This window comes from Calliphora vicina, chromosome 2 (genome assembly GCF_958450345.1).
Source record: "Calliphora vicina chromosome 2, idCalVici1.1, whole genome shotgun sequence".
Classification (NCBI taxonomy): domain Eukaryota; kingdom Metazoa; phylum Arthropoda; class Insecta; order Diptera; family Calliphoridae; genus Calliphora; species Calliphora vicina.
The window spans coordinates 997,086-1,023,126 of NC_088781.1; the positions used below are offsets into that span (position 1 = coordinate 997,086).

Sequence of the window (26,041 nt, forward strand, 5' to 3'; positions counted from 1 at the left end):
TTTTCATTTTGACGTTTACAACAAAAAAACACTCATACAAAAAATAATTGACTTTTTTAAAACTGATAAAACTATATGACAGACTAAAGAATGGCGTATATTTTGTATTACTCAGTTCAAAACACCCGGATTTTGAGTTATGACGTTGTTGCAACAAATGAACGATATACATACATATTAGAGTGACAGCCGATTTTTTTTTTAGATTTCAAAGAGTGCCGGGTGGAATATTGTGACACTAGGCCTAAATATTAAGTGCTGAAAATTTGAGCCAAATCGGGCAACGATTTCTGGACGCGCATCGAGGTCAAAGTTCAGATATATGCAAAATTTTACTGTTAATATGGAATAAATAGGTGAAACTCGTTAACTTTCTGCATTAGAAATATGTAGATTTATTTATATTAATGAATATTACATAAAAAAAAAAATTTTGGAAATTAACCCTGTATCTCTTTTGGTTCAAAATGACCCAAAAACTGTATTATCGCCAAAATTAGAGAAAAATGCAAATTTTTCAGTTTTTGAAAAAATGTTGCTACTAAATAAATACTTTTGCAATTGAATGCAAAAGAATCGAAATATGTACGTAATTATCGTTGTAATGAGATACAAATGACAAAAAAAAAACATTGTAGAATACCGAATTTTAATAACTCAAGTAATACGCGAAAAAACAGCTCCCCTGAAAAGTTGTGTTTTTTAAGATAGAGAGTTTTGAGTTTTGATATGTATAACCAATTTCAATAAATTTTTTCGTTGGATCAATTTGGAAAAACCCCATTTTATAAATTTTTCTAGAAACTGGCAACTTTATTTTATATTTCTATTTCCTACACTATATTGTAATTTTATAATAAATTCCAGTTTTTTTTATAATTTACTATTTTTTAAACGGTAATAAATCAATTTAAACAAAGTTTTTATAAATGATCAGATTACTTTAATTTTTTTATTGTTCAATACTTTTATTTCAAGAAATAAACTGGTCCAGTTTTTTTTTCTATTTTTCATATTTACATGCCATTCTTAAAATAGTTTGTTGTAAAGAAATTGTTGTTGTTTAATAAGCTGGCGACAACATGGGCTCTCCAGCAATGCCTCTCAATACATTATGTGCCGCAATAACGGCCATGTCAGTGCGCGTCCTCTTGGTGGCCGAGCCAATGTGTGGGGTAACAACTGCAATTTGAAATAATTAAGCCATTTGCATGAATTATTCAGTAGTTATAAGAATAATAATTGTAAGGAAAACTACATAGTTTGTATTAATTAAGGGTGATAAAACATGTTGATAGTATGTATTAAATAATCGTTAGCTTAGTGTGGAAACGTGATAAGTCCCTTTTTACCAATTTTACAGGAGACATAAAAACGTCCAAAATCTATTGTTTTAAATATTTTTGAATTCTGTTAATACTGTTTTATTGCTTCTTTCGTATGATTTATGATATAATCCCAGTTTAGAAGAAATTCAATGGCGACTTATAAGTCTTTGTTTTTTGGTACTTATCACATTTTGTTATACTATTATTTCTTCTTTATTTTTGCCGGTTTAACTCTGTTATTTGATTTAAAGTCTCTATTGTCACTAAAGTTGCGCTCAAAAGGCAATGGAGCAACGTTTTTGATATCAGTAGTCGAGATATTCAATTTAAAATGTTATTTGTTAAAACTAAGATGATAAACTAATAATTAAAGCAAGTTCTGCATATTTAGTATTTACATATTTAGTAACGTAGTTATACCCAATTCCATTTGACTACGATAATAATTCTGCAATTTTGACAACAGAATGGGGGCAGAATCAAAATTTTTTCGAAATAAATCTGGCATTTCTAAATGGGTTATCCGATCGGGATAAAATTTTACATGGGAGTAGCCAAGAGTGTATTCGAGTTTAACTTATTGAAATGAGCCATACAAATGATCCAGGGGCGGCGCTACTGGGGCTCAAAGATGGGTACCTTCGAAATATAAAATTTTTAAACACGTGCAATTTTTTTTGTTTTTTATCCGATTTCAAAGATTTTTTTATATGTTTGGAAAGCGCTCGGCTAGTTCCTGAAAAAACATGCTTGCGTGTGCTATTTATCTCTTATAATTTCCGAGTTATAGGCATTTCAAAATTGAAATTTTAAAATTTTGCCATACCTTGTTCTCAATGCAACTCTGAGAAAATTGACTCTAATTTCTAAAATTTTTTAAAAAACAGTGTTGCATTACCATCATTTACTATTAATACAAACAAATTTAAGGACATTCAAATTCAAAAGGATAAACATTTTATCCAAAAAACGCCATACTCCTATTCCGTTGTAAAAAATTAGATATAATTATGATTGGAGTGCCGAAATAATTTTGATGGCTAGTTTTGAATTGGATTTTATTGAAATAAAACTAAAATGTTAGACATTGAAGCAATCAAGGCTGTGTTACCTGATCCATGGAAGGTGACAAACGAACACATGTGGACATTTATGACTATTGCAACATCCAAAAGATAATTTTATGATGCAAATATAAGGAGAAACCAATGCAATAAACCATATATTATTTACGAAAATAAATTAAGCGCCTATGCTTTTCGAAGCAGGGGCTTTATGCTTAAAATGGTATGATATTGTCTTCCGCTGTTTTGGAATTCGTTTACTTACCAAAATAAATGGATATTTGAATATGATTTCATTATTTGTAATTTTTAAAGACCACATGGTTGTGAAAATATTATTTTAGCATTAAATTTCAGCACCCTTCTAACATTAACTAGGCATATCCTTTTGAACTTGAGGTCTTATACACTCAGTTTTTTTCATACCACCACAATTATTAGATTTGCTTTTCATAAAGAATATCCGCAAGATTTTAAATTGGTAAAGAAATAAATAAAAATTCTTAAAATTTTCTTGGTTTTCTTAAAATTCACTACATTGAACAGAAAATGCATCATTCGTTAATTCTGTTATCCTTTGTAGATTTCATATCCTTGAATTTATTAGTATTAACAGTAAATTACTGTATTGTAACAGTATTATAGTTTTTTTTTTAGCGATTTTGGTATAATTATTTTTTTTTTTAATTTTAAAAATCAAGTCAATTTTCTTAGAGTTGCATTTTTTTTGCTCGCACAATTTTACCACTGTAAACGTAAAAATAAAAATGGACAAAATGTTATATTCCCAATGATCAATAAGAATATAAAAACAGCAGATGTCGACAATTGGATATCTTTTTGAGCAAAATCAATGCTGTTGAATACAAAAATTAACTTATCTAAACAAAAAAATCTAACTCGGAATAAATGTGGATGAAATTGTTCATAATATTTGCTATCCTATTCAAATTTTGATACAAATTTAAGTTTTAGAAACTCAATAAATATGTAATATGTAATAAAATCTTTATTTATCAACAAAACTAAATTAAATTTTCAACGTTTTTTAAATTTGTCATTCTAAATAACAGAATATAAAAAACATGTCAAAAGGTCAAAGGGAATCCCGCAATTCATAAAAATTTGAGCAAAAATATCAAAAAAGATATTTTTTACAATTTTGCCAATAGGGTCCACATTTCCATCGAGGCTGGGAAAATACTTTGGGTATAAATGGGGAACACACCAAGGTTTCTAAAACTGCATCGCGTTGTTTGATCCCAGCTTTGGGATTTTAGAACATGTGGCCTAAAGGTGAAATTTTGATAAAAAAATAGGTCACATTCCGAAGGGCGTAAGGGCGACATACTAGAAAAGTAGGACGTATTTTATATGTTCTTCGTAAAGATACCTTACACAAAAATATAAAATTGCCATTTAGAAATGCCAGATTTATTTCCAAAAAATTTTGATTCTGTCCCACTGTGCAGTATAATAAAGAAACAAATGATATATGAATATAAGATTTTTAAGCAGTGTAGTTTTACTTATTCTACCGTTTTGTATTAAAATCTCAACTTTCATTAAATACGAGTATGTTTACATGATCTCCGCTTTAGTAAATAGATTTGCTTTGGATGGGCCTAATTTTGTTCTTCATTATCTAACACGAACAGACGTAAGTTATAAAATAGAGTAAAGAATACCACTTTCTGTGAATTCTAAAATCTTATATGAATATTCTTTGCTGCAGTGAAAAATCTAATCGAGGTTTTTTGGACTTAACGAAGTCCATCCATCAGTCGATGTAATCAAACAGCAGGTCGGAATCTATATATAATTTCACTTCCGTAATTGCGCTCATAAATTTGTTAAAAATGCTGATTTATATTTGTATGAATCAGGCAACTATGATGGTAAAACTAATATTATATAACATACATATTTCCCTTCATACTACCTTTAACCAAATCTTAATGGAATAGTTATCGTTAAACTTACCCAGATTAGGCAAAGTCAACAACTTGTGATCGGCGGGCATAGGTTCAGGAGTCATAACATCAATGCCGGCAGAAAAGATTTGTCCAGATTTCAATGCCGTATACAAATCATCTTGATTGATTAGTTCTAAAATAAATATAAAAGACATAAAAAAAACAAATCTTTATCATATCCTTGGCATACTCTACTTACGTCCTCTGGCTATGTTGACCAACACAGCATTTTTCTTCATTTTAGCAAAAGCAGTGGAATTGAAAATTCCCTGAGTTTCAGCCGTTAAGGGGGAAGCAATGAAAAGAATGTCACTTTCAGCCAACAGTTCATGGAATGGAACCTTGGAAGCCTTAAACTGCTTTTCCAAAGCCTTAGAAATGGGTTTGCGGGTGGTGTAGAGTACACGTTCGATGTCAAAACCATGCAAACGTTTGGCTATGGCCTGACCAATGCCGCCAAAACCAAAGAAACCCACAGTAGAGTCGCGAATATCTTGACCCCACATCCATTCCAAATGATAGTTTTCCCAAGTTGAGCTTAAAATAACGTAGATAATTATATATTAAACTAATACTTGGAGTTTGCATTCAAGAACTTACCTATCAATCTTATTTCTACCCTCATGGAAACGTCTGGCAGCGGCCAACATTAGACCAACGGCTATATCTGCCACAGCATTATTCAAAACGATGGGTGTATGGCCCAAAGGAATTTTACGCTTCTTTAGCTCATCCACATCCACATAATCAATACCAGCCGACATGGTTGAAATCGATTTCAACTGGGGACCAGCAGCAACCAAAACTTCAGCATTCAGAGCATCATGGCCACCCCAAAATATGCCATGAACACCTTTAACCTTTTCTAAGATTTCCGTGCGGTTTGGCGGCAAACTCTGGCACATAATCAATTCACAAACACTCATTAGTTCCAAAGCATCTTTGGGCACTTCGGGGTGTGTAACGAGGATTTTATAGGTGGGCTCCTCGTCAGACTCTACCGATTCTGAAGATTCTTTACTTTCCGGCTTCGGTTCTGGATTCATTTTACCTTTACGTGTTAAACGTGACGCATCGTGTAAAGCAAAACAGGAACACAGGAGTATTAGAAATATAAGTACATTTGTTTTAGTCATTTTGTTAAAAAATTGTGAAGACAATCTTAACAAGTTTTTTCAATTAGTCAGTATGTTGTTAATGGCTTAATGTTTAAATAACAACTGATTGTATTCTCGATAAAGAAGTTTCTTTAAATCTCTTTTTATGTCGGTCTGTGTAAGCCAGCCAGCTGCAAAACTTTTAGAACCTGTCACACAACACTTTAATCGTCAGTCAACACTAATAAACAAAAGATAAACTTTTGAACCTGTTTGTTTGCTCTTGTCTTTTTGACAGTGGATTTTCTAATGTTTACATAAACTGAAATTAAAATAGTTTTTGATTTAAGTTAAGAGCAGAGTCTGTTTAAGAGCAGAGTCTCTTTACGATCTAGTTAAGAGTCAACATAATGACTAACGTGACTAATTTTTTAATTTCATCGCATTACTTGTCAAATAAATTATCAGTTCTTGATACGTTCAAGCTAAATTCTTCTGATTATAACTCTATACATATTTAATTTTTGTCTATCTTATCTAATATGTATCTTAAATGTTCCAACTTTATGATATTTGAAAGCATGAATGAAATAAACAAGATTGCGCCATCGACGATTCCGTTATTTTAGTGTACTCTTTTTTCGTGACATCAACAGTGACCCTTTCCTTATGTTTTGAATGCAAAATACTTACTTTTTATATGAAATTTCAAAACAAATAGTGACAAATAAATAAAAAAAATTAATTAAATATTAAAATGTGGTGTGCAGTCAAAAATTGCAATAATAATAATAACTAGGATCGCCCGGTGGCCGAAATTCGACCACTTTTAAACGCTTTTTACCACTTTTATGGAAAGAATTTAAAAAAAAAATGATGTTCTGCAAATCTAGAGAAAATAACCTTTTAAACCGTATATGTTTCATCAATAGTGGTGGACAATAATAACATACTTAAAAGTGTACCACAAAAAAACGTGTGGCCTATTTATATATAAGATAATAATAAAAAATATAGCAAAAAATTAATAAAGTAAAATATGTCTAATAACATAAAACCTAAACTACATTTTATTTTATTAAACATAAATAACTTTTAAACATAATTATTGACTTTTCCATTCTAAATCACATACAATTTTCATATATTACAATCAGTTTAGCTCACTGTTGACGTCACTGAGCTTAAGAGAATGTGAGAATGAGAAAGTGCTGAAAATTTGATCCAAATCGGGCAACGATTTCTGGACGCGCATCGAGGTCAAAATTCAGATATATGCAAAATTTTACTATTTATATGGAATAAATAGGTGAAACTCCTTAACTTTCTGCATTGTTTTCTATAAATATGTAGATTTATTTATATTAATGAATATTACATTAAAAAAAATTTTTGGAAATTAACCCTGTATCTCCTTTGGGTCAAAATGACCCAAAAACTGTATTATCGCCAAAATTAAAGAAAAATGCAAATTTTTCAGTTTTTGAAAAAATTTAACTACTAAATAAATACTTTTGCAATTGAATGCAAAAGAATCGAAATATGTACGTAATTATCGTTATAATGAGATATAAATGACAAAATTTGGTTAAAAATTTTAAAGTTATTACAAATTCGCCAGACCATTAACGTGTTTCAGGCCACTTGAACATAAAATTTATGAAAAAAATTAACATATTTCGAGAAAAATTAAAATAAAATATTTTTTTTAACGGCCGTTTCGAATCTCCATTTTCAAATTTTTAAAAATTTTGTTAAAGAAATTTCAGAATTTTTTGGTCATCACATTGGGATTTATTGAGATCAAAATAGGCAATAAAAATATGAAAAAATGTGAATACCTCTTACAGTTTTTCCGTACCTGCGATTTAAATTTTGCGATTTTCAAGAAAAAATAATTTTTTGTCCATATTTAGGCGAATCAGCCCAATTTCCTTAATGTTATAAATTTTATGTAAAACCTATTCATAATATTATAGTCCTTGTAATATTAAATATCGTGAAGGTCAAATGTCAATTTTTTCATTATTTGGAATTTCTAAAGAAAAGATAGCGAAATGTTATATATTTTTGGGCCGATTTTAATGAAACTTTGAAAATGAAACGGTATGGCATCACAAATTCTTTGAATGTTTTTTGTTTAAACATTTACATTGTTCATTTTCTCTTAATTGTTTCCTATTATTATTCAATACAAATTCTCTTTTATGTATATTAACTAACTATTTTCTTGTGTATGATTGCATATGGCTTATTTATTTAATTATTTATTTTATTTTTATTAATTTACTTACTTCTTCTTTACCTATAAATGTATGTATGTATGTATATTGACAGCAGTTCTTGACTAGGAGCCTTCGTCTGATCCCTTTTATATTCAATTGTTTACTGAATTATTAGAACTTTGGTTGTTTTACTGGAAAGTTACTAGTGGATTTTAATGCAGTTTATCAATACTGTTTGTATGAGATTTGTAATCATGGTTGTATCCATAGTTGCCAGATGATTTGGGTCCAAAATAGTCAAAGTGAAATTTTGAAATCTTTAACAAAACGTCAAAATGAAAAGAAAAAAAAAAAATAAAATCAAATAAGACAAGTAAGAAACCCATATACGATACTAGTTATAGTGAAATGACTTACTTAGTTCTGTTGACAATAGTAATTAGGAAAGTAGTAGATTTAAAAAAGTAGATTATACTACTATGAAAATTGTATACAAAATTATTATATTATCTACAATCCTGAAATTATTTCAATTATTAGAAAAAATAATTGTAAATTAGTACAAAATTTCTCTTTAATGAAATCGTCAAATTTATTACAAAATTCCTCAAATCGTCTGTGGGCCCTTTTGGACCCCTAAAATCTGGCAACCGTGGTTGTATCTCTTTTAGTCTTCATAGTCTCTCTCTTTCTCTCTTTTACACTAAGATAAGTTTTTTATTTATTTATTTATATATACATTTCATTCGGGTTTGAATTGTGTTCACTCTCTTCTCTTATCTTTCTTATAAGTAGTTTTTTTGATTAAAATAAAATAAATAAATAATTAAATAATAACAACAATAAACATATGTTTTTGTTTTTTAATGTTTAGTACATTAGTACAATTTATTGTGGCCTGTGCTTCCTTTTATTATTCATTAATTCTAAAATTGAAGTAAACAATATTTTAAAATGTGCTATTTAATGACCTTGAAATTAATAATGTTTTATATTTTATAAAAAACTGTTTGTTATTTTTCTACAATTTTAAAAATTATTTTTATAACAGTCGCTATTTTCTGTTGACGCAATGTTGCCATTATCATTATCGTATGCCGATTTTAATATAACTATTACAGATACATTTTGTACCAATTCCCTGACAGCAATTGGAAGTTATATTTTCGATATGTATACTAAAATGTGTCTCTTTTGTGTCGCAAAAATGTTACTCAGCATATAAAAAAGATTTTACAAAAACAAATTACATTACTATCGAATTATGCTCATCTTAAAGTACATTTTAGTTACAAACAAAGATCCCTAAAAATTAACTTAATAGATAATATTAAAAAGTACATTATGATAAAAAACGATACATTTTAGTATACAAAAGAATATTATTTTTGGTCAGTGACAAATTTTACAATAACAAATTACATTAATACCGACTTTTTACTGTTTACATTTTAAAAGAAAGAAGAAGAACATGACAATACTCAGTATATTTATGAAGTTTAAAATCATCGGTTGTGTTAAATAAAAAGTGTGTGTTTTAACTTCAGTTCAAATTAAATACTGATAAATAAAGTTTTATTAAATAATTAGTGATTAATTTAAATTATATTTGTAATTGAAGTGTTTGTTAAAAGTGTATCAATAAATAAAGTTTTTTTTAAAGGTATAGAGTTAGTGCGATAACTAGTGAATTTTTTTTTAAATGTAAATACGTATTCCAATTAATTAGTGAAACATATTTTATATAATTGTTTATACTCTAATTTTTAATTAAAGTCATATTAAGTTAAGTTATATCATTATTTTATTTATTTTTAATGTAAATAAGTATATGCATAGTGTTTTCATAACTGGAATGCAATAAAATATTTCCATTTTAATGCAAGAACCAGAATTGGAAACATTATCTTCTCTCTTTTTAGACATAAATTTAGATATAATAATAATAATACACTAAATGGATAGAATTGGTAGGTATCATATGCGTGGCACGTTTTCTTCCGCACTGTGACACTATTACGATAAGAAAGCGATATCATATTCGATGAGTTTCAACTTCAAGATGATACGTTTGGGACACTTTTTGGATAGTAATTGTTGGCAGGGTTTATGAGTGTTTAAAAGACTTGTCCAATACTATATCAACGTTTTGGGAAATATATCAGTATTTTGTGATATACATATGTATGGGCAAATCCTGCGTGATCCATTTTCATATTTTAATATGAAAATTTTTTGGTTTTTCAAATAAGATACCTCCAACGTATACTATACGATATAGTGAGATTTAAGTGCAATTCCAAATGGCATAAAATATTACCTTCTAATTGCCAATTATTGCGAAATTGATTATTGATATTGATCGCAAAGTTTTGTGGCGCACGTTACAAAAAATGTAAGTAACATTAAAAGTTGAAGTATTTTTTCGTAATTCTAGCGAATTTAGCATAATAAAGCATACAAAATCTTATTCCTAAAAGAAAGATGAATGAAAGAGAATTCTAATACAACTTATATGCTTAAAACAAAAAATTGCCGTTTTCATAAAAAGCAGAGAACATTTTGTGACGCACGTTACGGGACGCTCATTATAAATTTTCCAGTTGCTTGAAAATTATCAGAATTATATTAATCTACTGCACATTTTCCGTGAGAAGTTGTAAAATTTCATTCAAAGTGAAATAACTCAAAATTAATTTGTATTTAAATTGAATGTTCAAAAATATAGCTGTTGTATGAATGACCATCGAAATACACTTTGTTTATATATAAAATATAATATACATACATACATACATATCTATTCTAATATTACAATTAAAAAATTTCAAGTTTGATTAATTCAAAAATTTGTTTTTAGATATTTTAATTTCTATGTACATATATAAAAAATCTGATGATTTCTAAGATAAATTAAAATTTACTTACTGTTCTATTAAAATATTGTAAATTTCAGCATTAAAGTTGGAAAAATACATTTATAGAATGTTTCGTGTTCGGTTTTAACCGAAACCGCAGCTTTTCATGCCAAAAACCGTCAATTACACTATGCTACAACAAAAAATGCAGTGGATCTCATATAGCATTCTGTTTTTTTTGGAGTCCATAGAGTTCGGAAATACTTATAGTTTTTCTCGATCAATTCGCACTTCCCACTGGTATTACTAAATTTATTCTTAAAGTTACAACTTCAAAAAATCATAAGTATGTAGTTTTGAAATTGATTTTAAAATTGTGATCGAAGTGATCGAGTGGACAGACTTTATTGGCAAGAAAGTTTTGGAAATTAGTTCTCGAACTATTAGCCGTTGGGAAAATTATGCTAGTCTTGGTTGCAATCGTCACGTGAAAAAAACCTATTTCTAATAAACAGCCAAAGAACATTTAAATTGGTCGAGTCAGAAATGTAATATTGTAATGTTTTCGGATGATTGAAAAACACGTGTAAGACGGGAAAGTCACTGGGCCACAAGGATACAAATAAATAAACATTCAAGTTTAGCGATGGCAATATTATATCTAGTGTGGCTGGTTTTTCATATCATAAAATATATACTATGACTGGAATTGTTATTGATCCATTTTAAACGATGTTATGTATCCACACGCTAAGGAAAATATGTCAATGATTCCAAACACACCTCTAGGGTTCTAATCGAATGGTTGCAATCCAAATATGTATGTTTTAATGTGGTCAGCCAATTCGCCAAATCTCAAATGCGATTATAAGTGAATGGCGAAATATTTAAAAGTAGTAATAACTCCGAAATGGACATTTTTGTTTATTCTAAACTAGTTAACCGCCCCGGCTTCGCCCGGTAGCTATTTACTAATGTTAGTTCTTCAAGTTTCTCCAACCCACATACACCTACCTGCCTGTTCTCATTTATTTGTAAATAAAATATCTAAATTTGTACTGCATACTTTAGGGCTCTTTTTTTATTACAGTTGACCGGAGTCAAAAAAATGTTCCGAGTTTTACCCGGAATTTTTCTTTTTTTTTCTTTACAAACCATCTCCTGAAAATTTCGAATCGAATAAAAATCGAATAAAAATCAGCCAAATCGCTCTAGCCGTTCTCAAGTGATGCCATAACATACATGGACCATTTCATTTTTATATATATAGATAGATAGAAGATAACTATATACATACGATTTATTCCTCTAACAAAGTGGCAGGTCATAATTTCCAATATCAAAATAACGTCGAATACAATGCGTCATTTTTTACATTATTTAAACTTAATGTTCCTGCTTGTGGTCCTGATGAAAGCGATTACAGACTTTTGACAACTTCAACTACAAGGAAATTATCTAGTAACAAAAAATGCAAGTACTTTTGCCTGCAGTTGATGCAGTTGCGGCAATTGAGGAAATTTCTCCAAAGCCAGGTAACAATCAAAAGTAAAAACTTGTTTTATTTTTTCACATAACCGAATTATCGTGCAACAATCTGTAGTGATAATCATGCTTTCTCCATGTTTGTATGATTGCAACACCAAATTTGGTAAAAGAGGAGAAGTCTTGTATCCATTGGCTCATTGTGGAAGTAACATGTGCTTAAAATCACTTATAGGAAACAATAAACACTTTCTTTCCATGGTCATGTAGGGATAGATGGGGTTTACTCTATGTACTCTTTTAATTTGTATTTTTTACTTTTTTGGAAATTTTGTTCAAGGAAACTTGCTGGAAAACCTGAAGCCCCCATAATGTGCGGACAAAATTGAGAAAATGTTGTACCTTGAAATAAAAAAATTCACAAAAAGTACACACTTGCATTAAATATTGGAAGGAGTTCGAGTATATTAATACTGTAATTCTGTAAACATTAAAATTATATACAAATATACTTCACTTTAAAAAAAAAAAAACAGTTTACAACTGGGGGAGGAATATTTAGCAACACCACTACTGACTACTCAATTCACTTTTGAAGGGGTATTTCCATTTGAATGCAACAACATGGAGAAATAACATTCAGTATGGAGCAACGAGTACGAAAATCAACCAACGATTTATTCCTACTTGCTCCTTTTACCAAAATGTCTGACTCGTTTTGCTGCTGCTATGGCTAATTCTCATTGTGTGCAATGAATGCGTGGGCGTATTAGGAGTCTCTTGGGAAATCCCCAACTGGTATTTTTATCAGGCCAACAGTTTTTCTAGTTGGTTGCTCCCTTAAAACTTTCATGTTGCATGTTTGTTGCTTGTTGGTTTTTTCAGTTATAAAATTTAAAACGAAAAATAAATCTGTTTGGTTTTTTGTAACAAATGAACTGTTTGCAATAAATTCACAGGAACCCCAGTAGATGCTGCTTGGCCGTAGTTATATAGCAGAAACAGAAACCCAAATTGTATGATTGTGTTGTTTTTTCTGTTTGTTTTGTTTATCTTTATTCCAAAGTGCATTTTGCTGTTCATGGAAAGCAAGACCTCCAAAAGGAAATGGAAAGGAATATTTTCTGTATTAATCATTTCAGTCACGCGATTTCTGTTTTTATGTGTTTTTGTTACTTTATTGGGTCTGTTGGTTAAAATGGGGAACTTTAGCAGTGTAGAGAGAAGAGAGTAAGAGTAAATAAAACACATAAATTCAGTACTAAAATTAATACTTATTGAAGACTAAATATAGGAGAGGGATGACAGCAATCGGAACAATTTGCAAAAACACCAATAGCTGTAATTCCTTGTCATGTCACAGTTTGTATTTTTACATTTAAGCTCATGTTCTTCTAGAGACCGGATTGTTTTATTAGTTGGCGTAAATTAGAATAAATGTTTGTTATAACAGGTGTTACATTCTACCACTTTTTCTAACATTCATTTATGTTTTCATAACCTTCCCCATTAAGTCCCGGTCCACACTGTGAAACATTTGCTGCAAAATATTTGAGTTTGTTGATGAACGGGGAAAGAGGAATGAAAAAGGAAACTTTGTTTCATGTACATGAAGTTTTTGTTGAGTATGTCATCCACATTTCTTCGTTCGTATTAGTTCTGAAAAGCAAAAACTTCACTGTGTGGACACGAATGCAGTTTCAAAAGAGAATTTAAAAATGTTTTGCAGCAAATGTTTCACAGTGTGGACCGGGACTAATTTATACAATGGAAAATTCAAAAGAATTCTTATGAAATTTTTATTTTTTTAATATTTTATTAATACATACTTTTACTTACATAATTATATTATTAAATGCTTAAAATCGCTAAAATTTACTATATTTTACTATGAAATCTAGTAAATTTTAATTTACCTTAGAAATATACATACATACATACATACATACATATATGTATATATGTATTTGGTAAAAGTTCATGAGAGTATAAAGTACTATGAAACCCCCCTTTGTGGATTGTCATGTACAATATTTAGGACCGTATCTGTTTCTATCATTGTATTACGTAACCAATTCAAAATATCTTATGTCCTTATTGGAATTAATATAATAGGGCTCTATATACTTTAAAACTGAAATTATTTCTTTACAGAGTCTCTGATAAAAATTTAATAATTGTTTTTTATTTCAATGATATAAGTGTTTGAAAGCATTTCAGAACATTGTATCTCCGTTTCTGCCTTATGTCCAATATATACATATGTATATATATATATATATATATATATATATATATATATATATATATATATAAGTCTTAATAAACTATATATATATATATATATATATATATATATATATCTTTAACGTGGAAAAGGTCATAAAATCAATTACTCTATTACTACGTTTATATGTAGCCTATTCGCAAATAAAAATTATTAGCAATTAACTAACTCACTGTTTATAAGTCGGAAAATTTATGTTTTTATGTGATGCCGGATGGTAAACTTTAATAAAATGGTAGTAATGTTTTTGAACAAAATATGATCAATTTTTTATTTTTTAAATGCAAAAATGATAGAATCTAAAATTCATATTTGTCTCGCAATCCAATTAATGCAAAAACACAATGAAATATTAAAAAAAAGTCTTAATAAACTAAAAATTTAAAATATATGGCAATGCTTAAAATCTTATTTGCAAATAGTGTCGTTAATCAGGAATTGTTTTCGTGAGTTAGCTATTCGCAAATAAAAAATTAATTCACTTTTTATGCGGCAAATTTTTCTAAATGCAATATTTTTATTTGCGAATAAGCCGTGCGTATAAACGTAGTAGAGTAACTTCGGGTATTGTGGACTATGCGTCTAATGTGGACCAGTGTCTTTTTTCAGAAACTACTGAAGGTATGATAAAACTGTTTTATCGTATATTTTACAAGTTGTTTGAAACAACAATTGCACATGTGCTTTCATGAGTAATTGATATGTTGGCTTTTTATTCTTGTATTGAAATTAATGAGCGTGGTCAACATTTTTTTCGGCCCAAGTAAGAAACAAAATTTGGTACATTTACTTGGTAGAATTTAATGTTTGGTTGATTTATATAGTTAAAGTGGACACGTAGTTTTGCATATATTTGGTAATAATTTAAGCACATTTAGATTATTAAGTAAAAATAATTTTTTACCGCTGTAACCCAAATTCGTGTAACGTGGACCACTTAAATTACTTGATTATGTACTACTGGTCCACATTACCCGACAATAACTATGTACTTTGTAAGCCACTTATCTAAGCCAAGAACGCGACTTTTTAGTTTGTATTAATAAAAATATATTGAAATTTAATTTTTTAATCATTCATGATTAGCTGGTTCATGAATTTTATTTATTAAATACTAGTCCACATTACCCTCCAATTTTTTTAATGCTGGTTTTTGGGTTCCTTACAATATTTTCACATAAATTTTTTATGCTTAGACGGAAAAAATTCTCAACTGCAAAAACAATTAGAGAATACATTAGCTAATTTATTGCTTCACAACTTTTTATACCCTTCAGCTTCGTGAGAAGGGTATATATAAGTTTGTCATTCCGTTTGTAATTTCTACATTTTTCATTTCCGACCCTATAAAGTATATATATTCTGGATCCTTATAGATAGCGGAGTCGATTAAGCCATGTCCGTCTGTCTGTCTGTCTGTCTGTCCGTCTGTCTGTCTGTTGAAATCAATTTTCTGAAGGCCCCAGATATCTCCGGGATCCAAATCTTCAACAATTCTGTCAGACATACTTTCGAGAATTTTGCTATTTAAAATCAGCAAAATCCGTCCATAAATAACGGAGATATGAGCAAAAATCCGAGACAACCTCTGAAAATTTCATCAAAAAACACAATGTATTGCATGCTTTGACAAAAAAACAACAAAACGTATGCATGGATGTGCAAGCTTTGTGTATTTGGTTTTTTTTTGTGTTTTGTTTCTTTTGGCGTTGTTGTTGTTTTTTATACAACTAAAGTTTAGTTTGGTTGTGTGTTGGTTTTTTTGACAAAAAAACAACAAATCGTATGTTTGGGTGTGCATGCTTTGCGTTTTTTTGTTTTTTTTGTGTTTTGTTTCTTTTGGCGTTGTGGTTGTTTTTTATACAATTAAACGTATGTTTGGATGTGTGTTGGTTTCATTGCCTTGCGTATTTTGTTTTTTCTTTTGGTGTTTTGTTTCGTTTGGCGTTGTTGTTGTTTTTTGTGTTCTTGATAAATTTAGGATGCTGTACGCTGAAAGTGGGCAATGTACATACATATGTATATATGTACTAATTATAAAAAATAATAATGCATCCACAACAAAGGTGAAGGGTATATAAGATTCGGCATAGCCGAATATAGCACTCTTACTTGTTTAATATCCATATTTATTATGGCCAAAATTTAGAAAAAACAAAACAGTAGTCCACATTACCCGAAGTTACTCTATATATTTACTAGAAACGAGATATATTATCTGCGACGATTCGCTTTGAAAATTTATATTTAATTTGTTCATAGTTTTAAGTATCTTTATATATATAATTCTTCTGTACGTGTGTTAGTAACTGAACTCCTCCTTAACGACTGTTGTGTGTGTTTGAGTGGGTCTCTGGATGGTTTAGATTTACAAATGACCTATATGGGCATTTTACAATGACAATGGGCATGGTACCTCCCATACAAAGTTAAAATTTATTACTGCACTATTATAGTGGGAGTCTTCAAACTTTGGGTGAGCTATGGCAGAACAACGTTTGCCGGGACGTTTTTGTAATAGTGGACAAACCAAAAAGGGGAAAAAAGGGTCAATAATCTGAAAAGGTGGCAGATTTAGTTTATTTTAGGAAAGGTACACAAAAAGTGGCTCGGTAGTTGAAAAATTGTCAAATTGCGACTTTAGTCGCACAACGGTAATGCTGGTTGGAAAGATCTTTGCAATGATTTTCTCATGATATCCTTCCATAATTTTTAACCATTTTTGGGCCGATTTCCGGATTTTAAATGGCAACCGAACCAAAACAATACCTGATATATTAAGTTTATAAGTTATTTAGGGTCTTCGCAAAGCATATTTTATTCATTTCATTTTAACCAAAAATCGTAATTTATTTTCATCTCATATCAAACACATTGCTCCATTGCTTTTTATGATCAACTTTAGTGACAGAATATGCTTAAAAACATATAAATGAGTTTAAAAGATAAAAATAAAGAACAATGTAGTTTTCTATCTTAGAACTACCACAAAAAATGCCTATAATGATGGAAAAATGGGAAATGCTCTAATATTGGCGACAAAAAATAAAGGCGAGAAAAATATTCCAATGACGATTTAAAATCGTATTCTTCTCAAATTTAAGATATAGCCTATTTTTGTTTCACTGCAAGCGGAGCATAAGATAAAGCATTAGTTTCTATTTCACCCGTTTTTATACCCCACACCACCATATTGGGGAAGGTCACTTTCTGAGTCGATTAAGAGATGTCTTTCCTTCTGTCCGTCCATGTAAACTATAGGTCGCAATTTTATTTCGACAAAATATTGCCTATTGAATTTAGTTAGAATCGGTCCTTTATTTCTCCTAGCCCTCATACAACTGCCCAGTCTGAAAAAAGTGAAGCTCCCATAAATATATTAACTATAATCATAATCAAACCAAATTCAGCACAAATAAGTTTTATATTAGCTGAACTCGTACTACCATATTTAGTACCGATCGGTACAAAATATTCTATAGCTCCCATATAAGCACCATTCTCTAAAAGTTCAGTAATGTTCATAAATCTCTAAAATATGTTATTATCCAAATAAAATTCAACACAAATGTGTGTTCATATATACGAAAAACATTTCACAAAATTTTGTAACGATCGGTCCATAATTAGTCATAGCTCTCATTAAAGGCCCACTTCCAAAATCACTTTATCGAGCATAAATATCTTAAAAATTACAATACAAATAAGTTTCATATAAAAAACTGTATATAATCATATACTCTGTGTAGGGTATCATATGGTCGGGCTTGTCCGACTTTACTTTCTTACTTGTTTTGAGTTAATTTTAAATTTAAAAGACTATTTTTTTCGAACACATATAAATCGCTGTAATAAGGATTAAAATATATTAAATTCCTTTAAGCATTTTTTTAAGTTTTGGACCGATTGTAGGAGTGAACATTAATAGATCTGTTCGCTTAAATAAAATATATAGTACGCTACATTACATAGAACAAACTAAACAGTAATGCTATTGGTTTGTAGTCAGTAATTCAAAATCACTTTTGACAATTTATCTTTCCTAATCGAAGAATTTTCAATAAAGTGGCATCGATTTGTTGTTGCACATTTGCATATTTTGCATATTTTTCTTTTAAATGCATATATTTAGCATATTTTTCTATTTTATTGCATATTTAATTTCCTTTTGGATACATTTTTATAGCAGCAAATAGTCTAAGGTGTTTTATTCAAAACTTATTCATGTAACATGGTTTACATCGAGTAGCCGAAGAAATTAGATCTCAATTTGAAGATACAGATTTATTAATTTCGAATGGGAAAAATATGTTTTTAAATGTACCATCTCGTGTTGCTAAATTAAAAGAAAAGTATCCAGATATTCCTCTTTCACCTCAACCAGAAATTACTAGATGGGGAACCTGGTTAAATGCGGCTGACTATTTTGGAAAATATTTCGATGAAATTAAAAATATAATGGAAGAATTTGATATTAGCAACGACGCTCACTCAATTAAAAAAATTAAAGATATTTTTAAAAAGAATAATATTAAAAGCCAATTAGCATTTCTGTGCTCAAATTACATATTTTTTTCTGAAACTATTACTAAACTACAGGGATTCAATTCGCTGAATGCACACGTAAAATTAATTGATGATGCTGCCAATGAAATTCATAATGTGAACGGAGAAATTTGTAACCTAATTAAAACAAAACTAAATAATATATTACAGAAAAATAATGGATTTCATATAATAAAAAAAAATTGAAATATTAGATAGCAATTTTAATGAAGATAAACAAATCGAAAATGAATATTCTCCAATTGAACTGTCTTCATTTAAATATGCACCTTTAACTTCTGTTGACCTTACATTTTCAATGTATAAAAGCTTTTTTCGTCCGAACAGACAAAGTTTTATTTTTGAAAATTTAAAAAAAAATGTATTTGTTTATAGAAATAGAGATCTAAATTAAGTAATTTTATAATATGAAAATAATTATTGTATAATTTAACAAATACCCTTATAAATATGGGGCATTTCATGTCAAGTGAACCAACTTTTGAAATCGATGTCTTCCTATCGGGATGAAATTTGCACCAAGGTTAGTTCTATTGGATAGTAACTCAGACACAATTTTTCAACAAGATCGGTCGAGAAGGGTTTTTTTTCCTATCCATGTCCTATCCAACGGAAAAAAAATATTAAAATTTTTTTTTAAATATTTTTTTTCGAAAGATTAAAGAAAGAGCTATTTAAACTATTTGGGACACATTTAGCTAAGAACAATAGTAAATAAACCCTTCTTGGCCAAAATGTCAATTTTGACACCCTCTAACTCAGAGAGGTCTCGACCGATCTTGTTGAAAAATTGTGTCTGTTTCCGATCGGAAGACATCGATTTCAAAAGTTGGTTCACTTGACATGAAAATGCCCCATATGTATGTACCTTAGGGTGGCCCTTAATTAATGAAAGTTGGATTTTGGCCATTCTCACTCCCAGTTTGGTGAACATTAGTAAAAAAATCATCCTGAAAAATTTTTAGGTAAATCGGTTGGGGTTAAGACCTGCGCAAGCCCTCTGAAGTTTTAATATGCATTTACACGGGGAAAAAATGCATTTTTTCAGTTTTTGTAAATATTTTGCCATTAAAAAATTACTTTTGCAATTTAGTTTAATTGTCGTTCTAATGATACATAAAAAACAGAAATTGGTCAAAAAATGTTAAAGTTATTAAAAATTCACCAGGCTATTAACGTGTCTCAGGCAACTAGAACAAGAAATGTTGGAACAAAATTAACATATATTTATCTATATAAATAAAAATCAAATGAAGTTTGTTGGTAATTGCATCAGTGGAGAACGGCCGGATCGATTTGGACAATTTTTTTTTTTCAATGTTGTTCATAGCCCAACTTAAGTTTTTACGAATGAAAAATTGACCCCGCCCACTTTTTTCGATTTATCTAAAATCGGAAAACGGCTAAATCGATTTGGATAATTTTTTGTTTAAATGATCATAGTAATCCAATTTAAGTTTTTACTGAAAGAAAAATTGACCAAGCCAATTTTTTTCGATATATCTAAAATCGCAGTACTCCTGGACCGATTTAACTAATTTTTGCAATACATAGACCGCAAAAGTTTTTATATAAATAAAAGTTATCCACGTCCACTAATACGCCCTCTTATTAAATACATCTGCAAAATACATCGTTCTGTGATCAATCATATTTCAGACCAAAATTCGATTACTTATATAAAAACTAACAATAGCTTAAATCGATAATAACTTGGCCAATAAGCGTTTAATCAAGAAATGTAGCTCGATCTGTGATCACTCATATTTCTGACCAAAAATCGATTTTTTATATAAAAACTCAAAATATCTAAATTTGCTAATAACTTGGCCAATAGGCGTTTAATCAAGAAAAGGAGCTCGATTTGTGATCACTCATAACAAATCTTAACAAAAACCTATTTTTATATAAAAACTCAAAATATCTAAATTCGCTAATAACTTTAATCAAGAAAAAGAGCTCGATCTGCGATCACTAATTTTTCTGACCAAAATTCGATTTTTTATATAAAAACTCAAAATATCTAAATTCGCTAATAACTTGGCCAATAGGCGTTTAATCAAGAAAAGGAGCTCGATTTGTGATCACTCATAACAAATCTTAACAAAAACCTATTTTTATATAAAAACTCAAAATACCTGAATTCGGTAATAACTTGGCCAATAAGCGTTTAATCAAGAAAAGGAGCTCGATCTTTGATCACTCATATTTCTGACCAAAAATCGATTTTTTATATAAAAACTCAAAATATCTAAATTCGCTAATAACTTTAATCAAGAAAAAGAGCTCGATCTGCGATCACTAATTTTTCTGACCAAAATTCGATTTTTTATATAAAAACTCAAAATATCTAAATTCGCTATAACTTGGTCAATAAGCGTTGAATAAAGAAAAGGAGCTCGATCTGTGATCACTTATATTTCTGACAAAAAATCTATTTTTTTATAAAAACTCACAATATCTAAAATCGCCAATAACTTGGCCAATAAGGGATTAATCAAAAGAAGGAGCTCGATCTGTGATCACTTATATTTCTGAAAAAAAAAATTATATAAAAACTCACAATATCTAAAATCGATAATAACTTGGCCAGTAAGCGTTTAATCAAGAAAAGGAGCTCGATCTGTGATCACTCATAGTTCTTAACAAAAATCGATTACTTATATAAAAACTCAAAATATGTACATTGATTCTGTTTAGAGATGCTAATAGGGACTGATTTTTGAAAATCCCGGGGATCGGGATTTTGGATTTTAGATTTCCCGAAAATCCCGAAACCCCGGGGATACGAAAGAAACGTACATAATTATGTCTTTACAAGTGAAAGTAAATTTTTTATTTAGCAATTAATTTTTATTAGACACTAAAAAGCATACTATTGCATATATGGTTTCGTCTGCCATTCTGGAACGAATTTTGTTTCCGACGTATGCTGCTGCCGAAAAACATCTTTCACATTGGCAAAACCGTTTGCAAATACTTATAACAAATCTGCAAGTATTTTCCTCTTGTTCCTTCAGAAATAGAGTGATCTATTTCTTTTGCAAGTTGCAAATCTACATTATAACTTGGTTTCGTTATTGTTATTTGGGTTTTTTACATTTATTAATAATATCTGTTAGCCTTTGAGCAATCGAAATATTTTCATTTCTAATGTTGTTGTTTCAAGACTTAGGTTTTTGACAACAAACTTAGATTCTTTGTCTCTCAGTAGCGCTTCTACGTATATTTTATGCTATGTCCTATTTGAATAAAATTTATCATTCAATAATACGATTTATTGAGAATATAATAGGAAATAAAAATGTGAAAAAATTATGAAAATATCTCTTATAGTTTTTCCGTACCTGCGATTTAAATTTTGAAATTTTCGAGAAAAACCAATTATATGTCCATTTTTTGGCAAATGAGCTCTATTTCCTTACGGTTATCAATTTTAAGTAAAACCTGTACACAATATTATAGTCCAGATAATTTTAAATATTCTCTGAAAGTTTTATTACAATTGGAAAACGTTAAACCTAAAATGGTGAAGGTCAAAGGTAAAATTTTCCAATATTTTGAACTAGCATAACCCGGTGCACTTCGCTACCCCTACCCTAGTAAAATTAAAAAAATATGAATGGAAATACGAAAATAACTCATACAAAATTTGAGATTCTCTCAATTACAGTTCACTTGATATTCGAAAATAACTAACTAATTTTGTATGGGAGATACCACTCCATTGCTCTGATCCTACCCATTTATAAACTTTTTATGTAAATATCAAGCTTTACTTTAACTTTCCTTTATAAGGGAGGGGTCAGTCCTACTAAGCCGATCATGCTTAGCTAAACTTCGAACAGGGATCAGGAATAAATTTGTTTTTAGCTAACCTTCTTAGAATGGTAATAAATTGATTGATACAGAGTTTAAATTCTTTTAGAATTATAGTTCTCCAGATATTCAAAATTAATTATTTACTTTGCGCCAAAACCACTAATGCAATCCCGACCATTTTCAGCCAATCTGTATAAAATAGTAAGAGATCTATGCGGACAAAGGTTGAAGAACCTTGCAATTATTACTTTGTATGGGAGGTGACTCACATCCTTTTCCGAACTCTCCCATTTTGGGAGCTATGCCCTATAATCTAATTCCGTCTATATTCAGCTAAACTCCGCACAGTAATAAGAAATTAATTCGCTAAAAGTTTAAACACTTTTATAATTCTAGTTCTACAGATATTCGAAATTAATTATATACTTTGTATAGGGTGTGCCACGCCTACTATTCCAATCCCGAACAATTTCAGCGAAACTATGAAAATTTATAAAAGAGCCATTTAGACTAAGTTTGAAGAATCTTGCAATTATATTTCACAAAATATTTAGAAATAACTATTTACTTTGTATGGGAAGCGACTCACCATTTTTTTCCGACCCGTCCCATTTTTAATTAAACTTCATGCAGTGATAAACCGTTGAAAATCGTCACGATAATTACGTAAACATTTCTATTCTTTTAAATTAAAAACAAAATAAATTAAACAAAAACTGAAAAAAATTAATTTTTTCCGCTTGTAAATGCATCTCAAAACTTCAGAGGGCTTGTGGCACGTCCCAACCGATTTACCTACAAGGATGGTTCAGGATGATTTTTTTTACTAATGTTCACCAAACTGGGGGGTGAGAATGGCCAAAACCCAACTTTCGTTTATTAAGAGCCTCCCTAATGTACCTACATACATACATGAATTTTCTTATTTTTTACTTTGAAGAAATATATTTAAAACTTGCTCCTTTTTTGTTCCTTTATATACACATATCGCACTGATTCCTCTAAAGAGCGTTAACTCAAAATTTTTAAATGTATAAAAAAAAACTATAAAAAAATACAATGAAACAACTGTACGGATACAACTGTATTTTTTGGCGAAAGAGTAGAGAAAACGAAAGCAGATTTTTACATTTTACAGAAATCGGGAAATGATTTCTTTTAAAAGTTACAATATTCAGATATGTTTCAATGACTAAATTTGTTGCTAATTAAATTATTATATTATATCCATAGATTTTTTCGGATAGTCAGTTGGCAAAGAAGTATTACTTTTAAAATAACCGAATTTTTTTCACTCAACTCAAGCCACAGCAGACAAATTTGGTTATTAAGAATGAATCTAATTTAATGTTTATGCTCTTAAACGAATTAAGATGCCTAACGTTACAACTTTTATGGAAATTCAATGATTATTATTCATATTTAGAGAAAATAATAACAATCATAGTGGTTCAAATTTGTTTATCTGCAATCAGATTTGAAAAATTTCTCTAACTAGGCATATTTTATAGATTTAACATGGTAGAAATTCTTAAGTTTTTTTAATTAAACAAAGAATTTATTGATTTCATACTGATTAAAACTAAGAATGTTACAACACCGATCAAATGCCACTATTAAATTAGAAACGCTTATAAAGGCAGGACCAACAACCAAATGTAGTTAGTTTATACTTGTAAAATTGTTTTAATTTTTGGTTTTTGGTTTAATTTAGTGTTAAAAAACTCCCTGGAATTCCCTGGAATGAAAGGATTTTTTAATTTCCTCCCGGGAATGAAAAAAGTCAGGGAAATGAGGAACCCTAGTGGGTAGATATGACCACTGCACATCGCTTTCTTACAAAAAGTGAAAATTGAAAAATTTTGAGTTGACGCTCTTTAGAGGAACCATATTTTTTATTATTATGAAATTTATATTTTTCTTGTACTAATAATTATATTTCAAATAAAAAAACTTGTTTTTATTGCATATTTTTGTAATTTTTAGTGCATATTTTCTCTCTTTATAGTGCATATTATATGCGCATATTTTTAATTTTTTAGTGCATGAAAATCCTTCCCTTGGTCATAACTATTTAACAATAAATACTTCTTTTTCATTGTTTTATTGTAAAATCCTTTTTTATATGGATATTTCATAATTCTTCATACTAGCATTAAATAATATTTTAAAGATTATTATATCAATTATAGCATCATGCAACAATAAAGCTGATGCAATAATGTCGAAAAATTCACGCCCTATAATTGAATTTTACAACAAAACAAACACCAAGAAATAAAAGTAATAATAAAAAATACCTAATGAAAAAATGATGACTTCCTACCGCGACTGCATCCATTTCCTGAAACTGAAATTTAGTTAAAAATTGCAATTTAATTTACATAAAATTAAATACACCAAAACAAACACAATATATTCATCCAACACAAAAAAAGACAAGAAACTCCAGAGACATTAATTTCCCTCAACACAAAAAAAGAAGCAGGAGACGAAGAGGCACCAAAAAAAGATAATAAAAAAAGGGTGGAGATTTTGTTGCTTCAGAAAGTCAGAAAAGTCTCGTGTTGCATGCCACAAACACAACTAAATTTTGTGCATTGTAAATTACAAATGTAAATGTGTGCAGAGTAGGCGTTGGTAGTTGCATAGATGGAAGGAACAGAGGTGGATGGATGGTTGGTTTGATTGTGTCGCGTGATTTCCTAACAAATCCATACAACAGACACAGAGACAGACAGTCAGTCAGTACAGGAAAACTAAAGAGAATTAAAGGAGAAAGATACAAAACACACAAATAAACCATATGCGAGTAAAACCAACCAGTATTTTAAATGTAAATACCCTATGTTGCAACAACAATTACTGTAACTCTGTACTACGAGTATAGAATGAATGTGTTGCATGTGGGTGAATTTACAATTGCTTAAATTAAGTATAGGTGTAATTTAAGCAGGATTCTGCATCAAAATCATATATATACTTTCGTTCCCGAAAGTGATCTGTTGAGTATGTAATTTTCTACAATTCTACAATTCATTATATATATTTTAATTTTTAACTTTAATAAATTCAAATTATTTTCAAGGTTCTTTAGCTTAAAACAAGTTCCGAAAATTCCTTCGGTATAGATTTAAAATCCTTATTAAACCAACTACCTGCCAACTCGACAGAATTCTTTACTGACAAACGAACGGATGTAAGTACGGATATAAAGACGGCAAATTGGTGAAAATGAAAAACAGCAAAAACAGAATTAAATTGAATTTTCGGTCGTTGTCAACAGTTTAAATGAACAAAAACACACTATGTTTAAAAGAACCCCACTCATTT

General features: G+C 29.5%; 1 protein-coding gene across 2 annotated transcripts; it reads right to left on the reverse strand.

Annotated features, from left to right (window-relative positions):
• Positions 1 to 920: 920 nt before the first annotated feature.
• Positions 921 to 7,899, reverse strand: LOC135951359 (glyoxylate reductase/hydroxypyruvate reductase-like). Of its 2 annotated transcripts, XM_065500999.1 has the most exons (5): positions 7,760 to 7,899; positions 4,969 to 5,419; positions 4,568 to 4,905; positions 4,376 to 4,501; positions 921 to 1,182 (listed from the first exon to the last, which is right to left on the reverse strand). In XM_065500999.1, exons 2-5 carry the CDS (start codon positions 5,412 to 5,414, stop codon positions 1,064 to 1,066), a joined length of 1,029 nt encoding a protein of 342 aa, XP_065357071.1. In that variant the 5' UTR covers positions 5,415 to 5,419; positions 7,760 to 7,899; the 3' UTR covers positions 921 to 1,063. The 2 variants fall into 2 exon arrangements, with proteins under 2 accessions (XP_065357071.1, XP_065357070.1); XM_065500998.1 differs by lacking the exon at positions 7,760 to 7,899 and having other exon boundaries at positions 4,969 to 5,535.
• Positions 7,900 to 26,041: the final 18,142 nt, after the last annotated feature.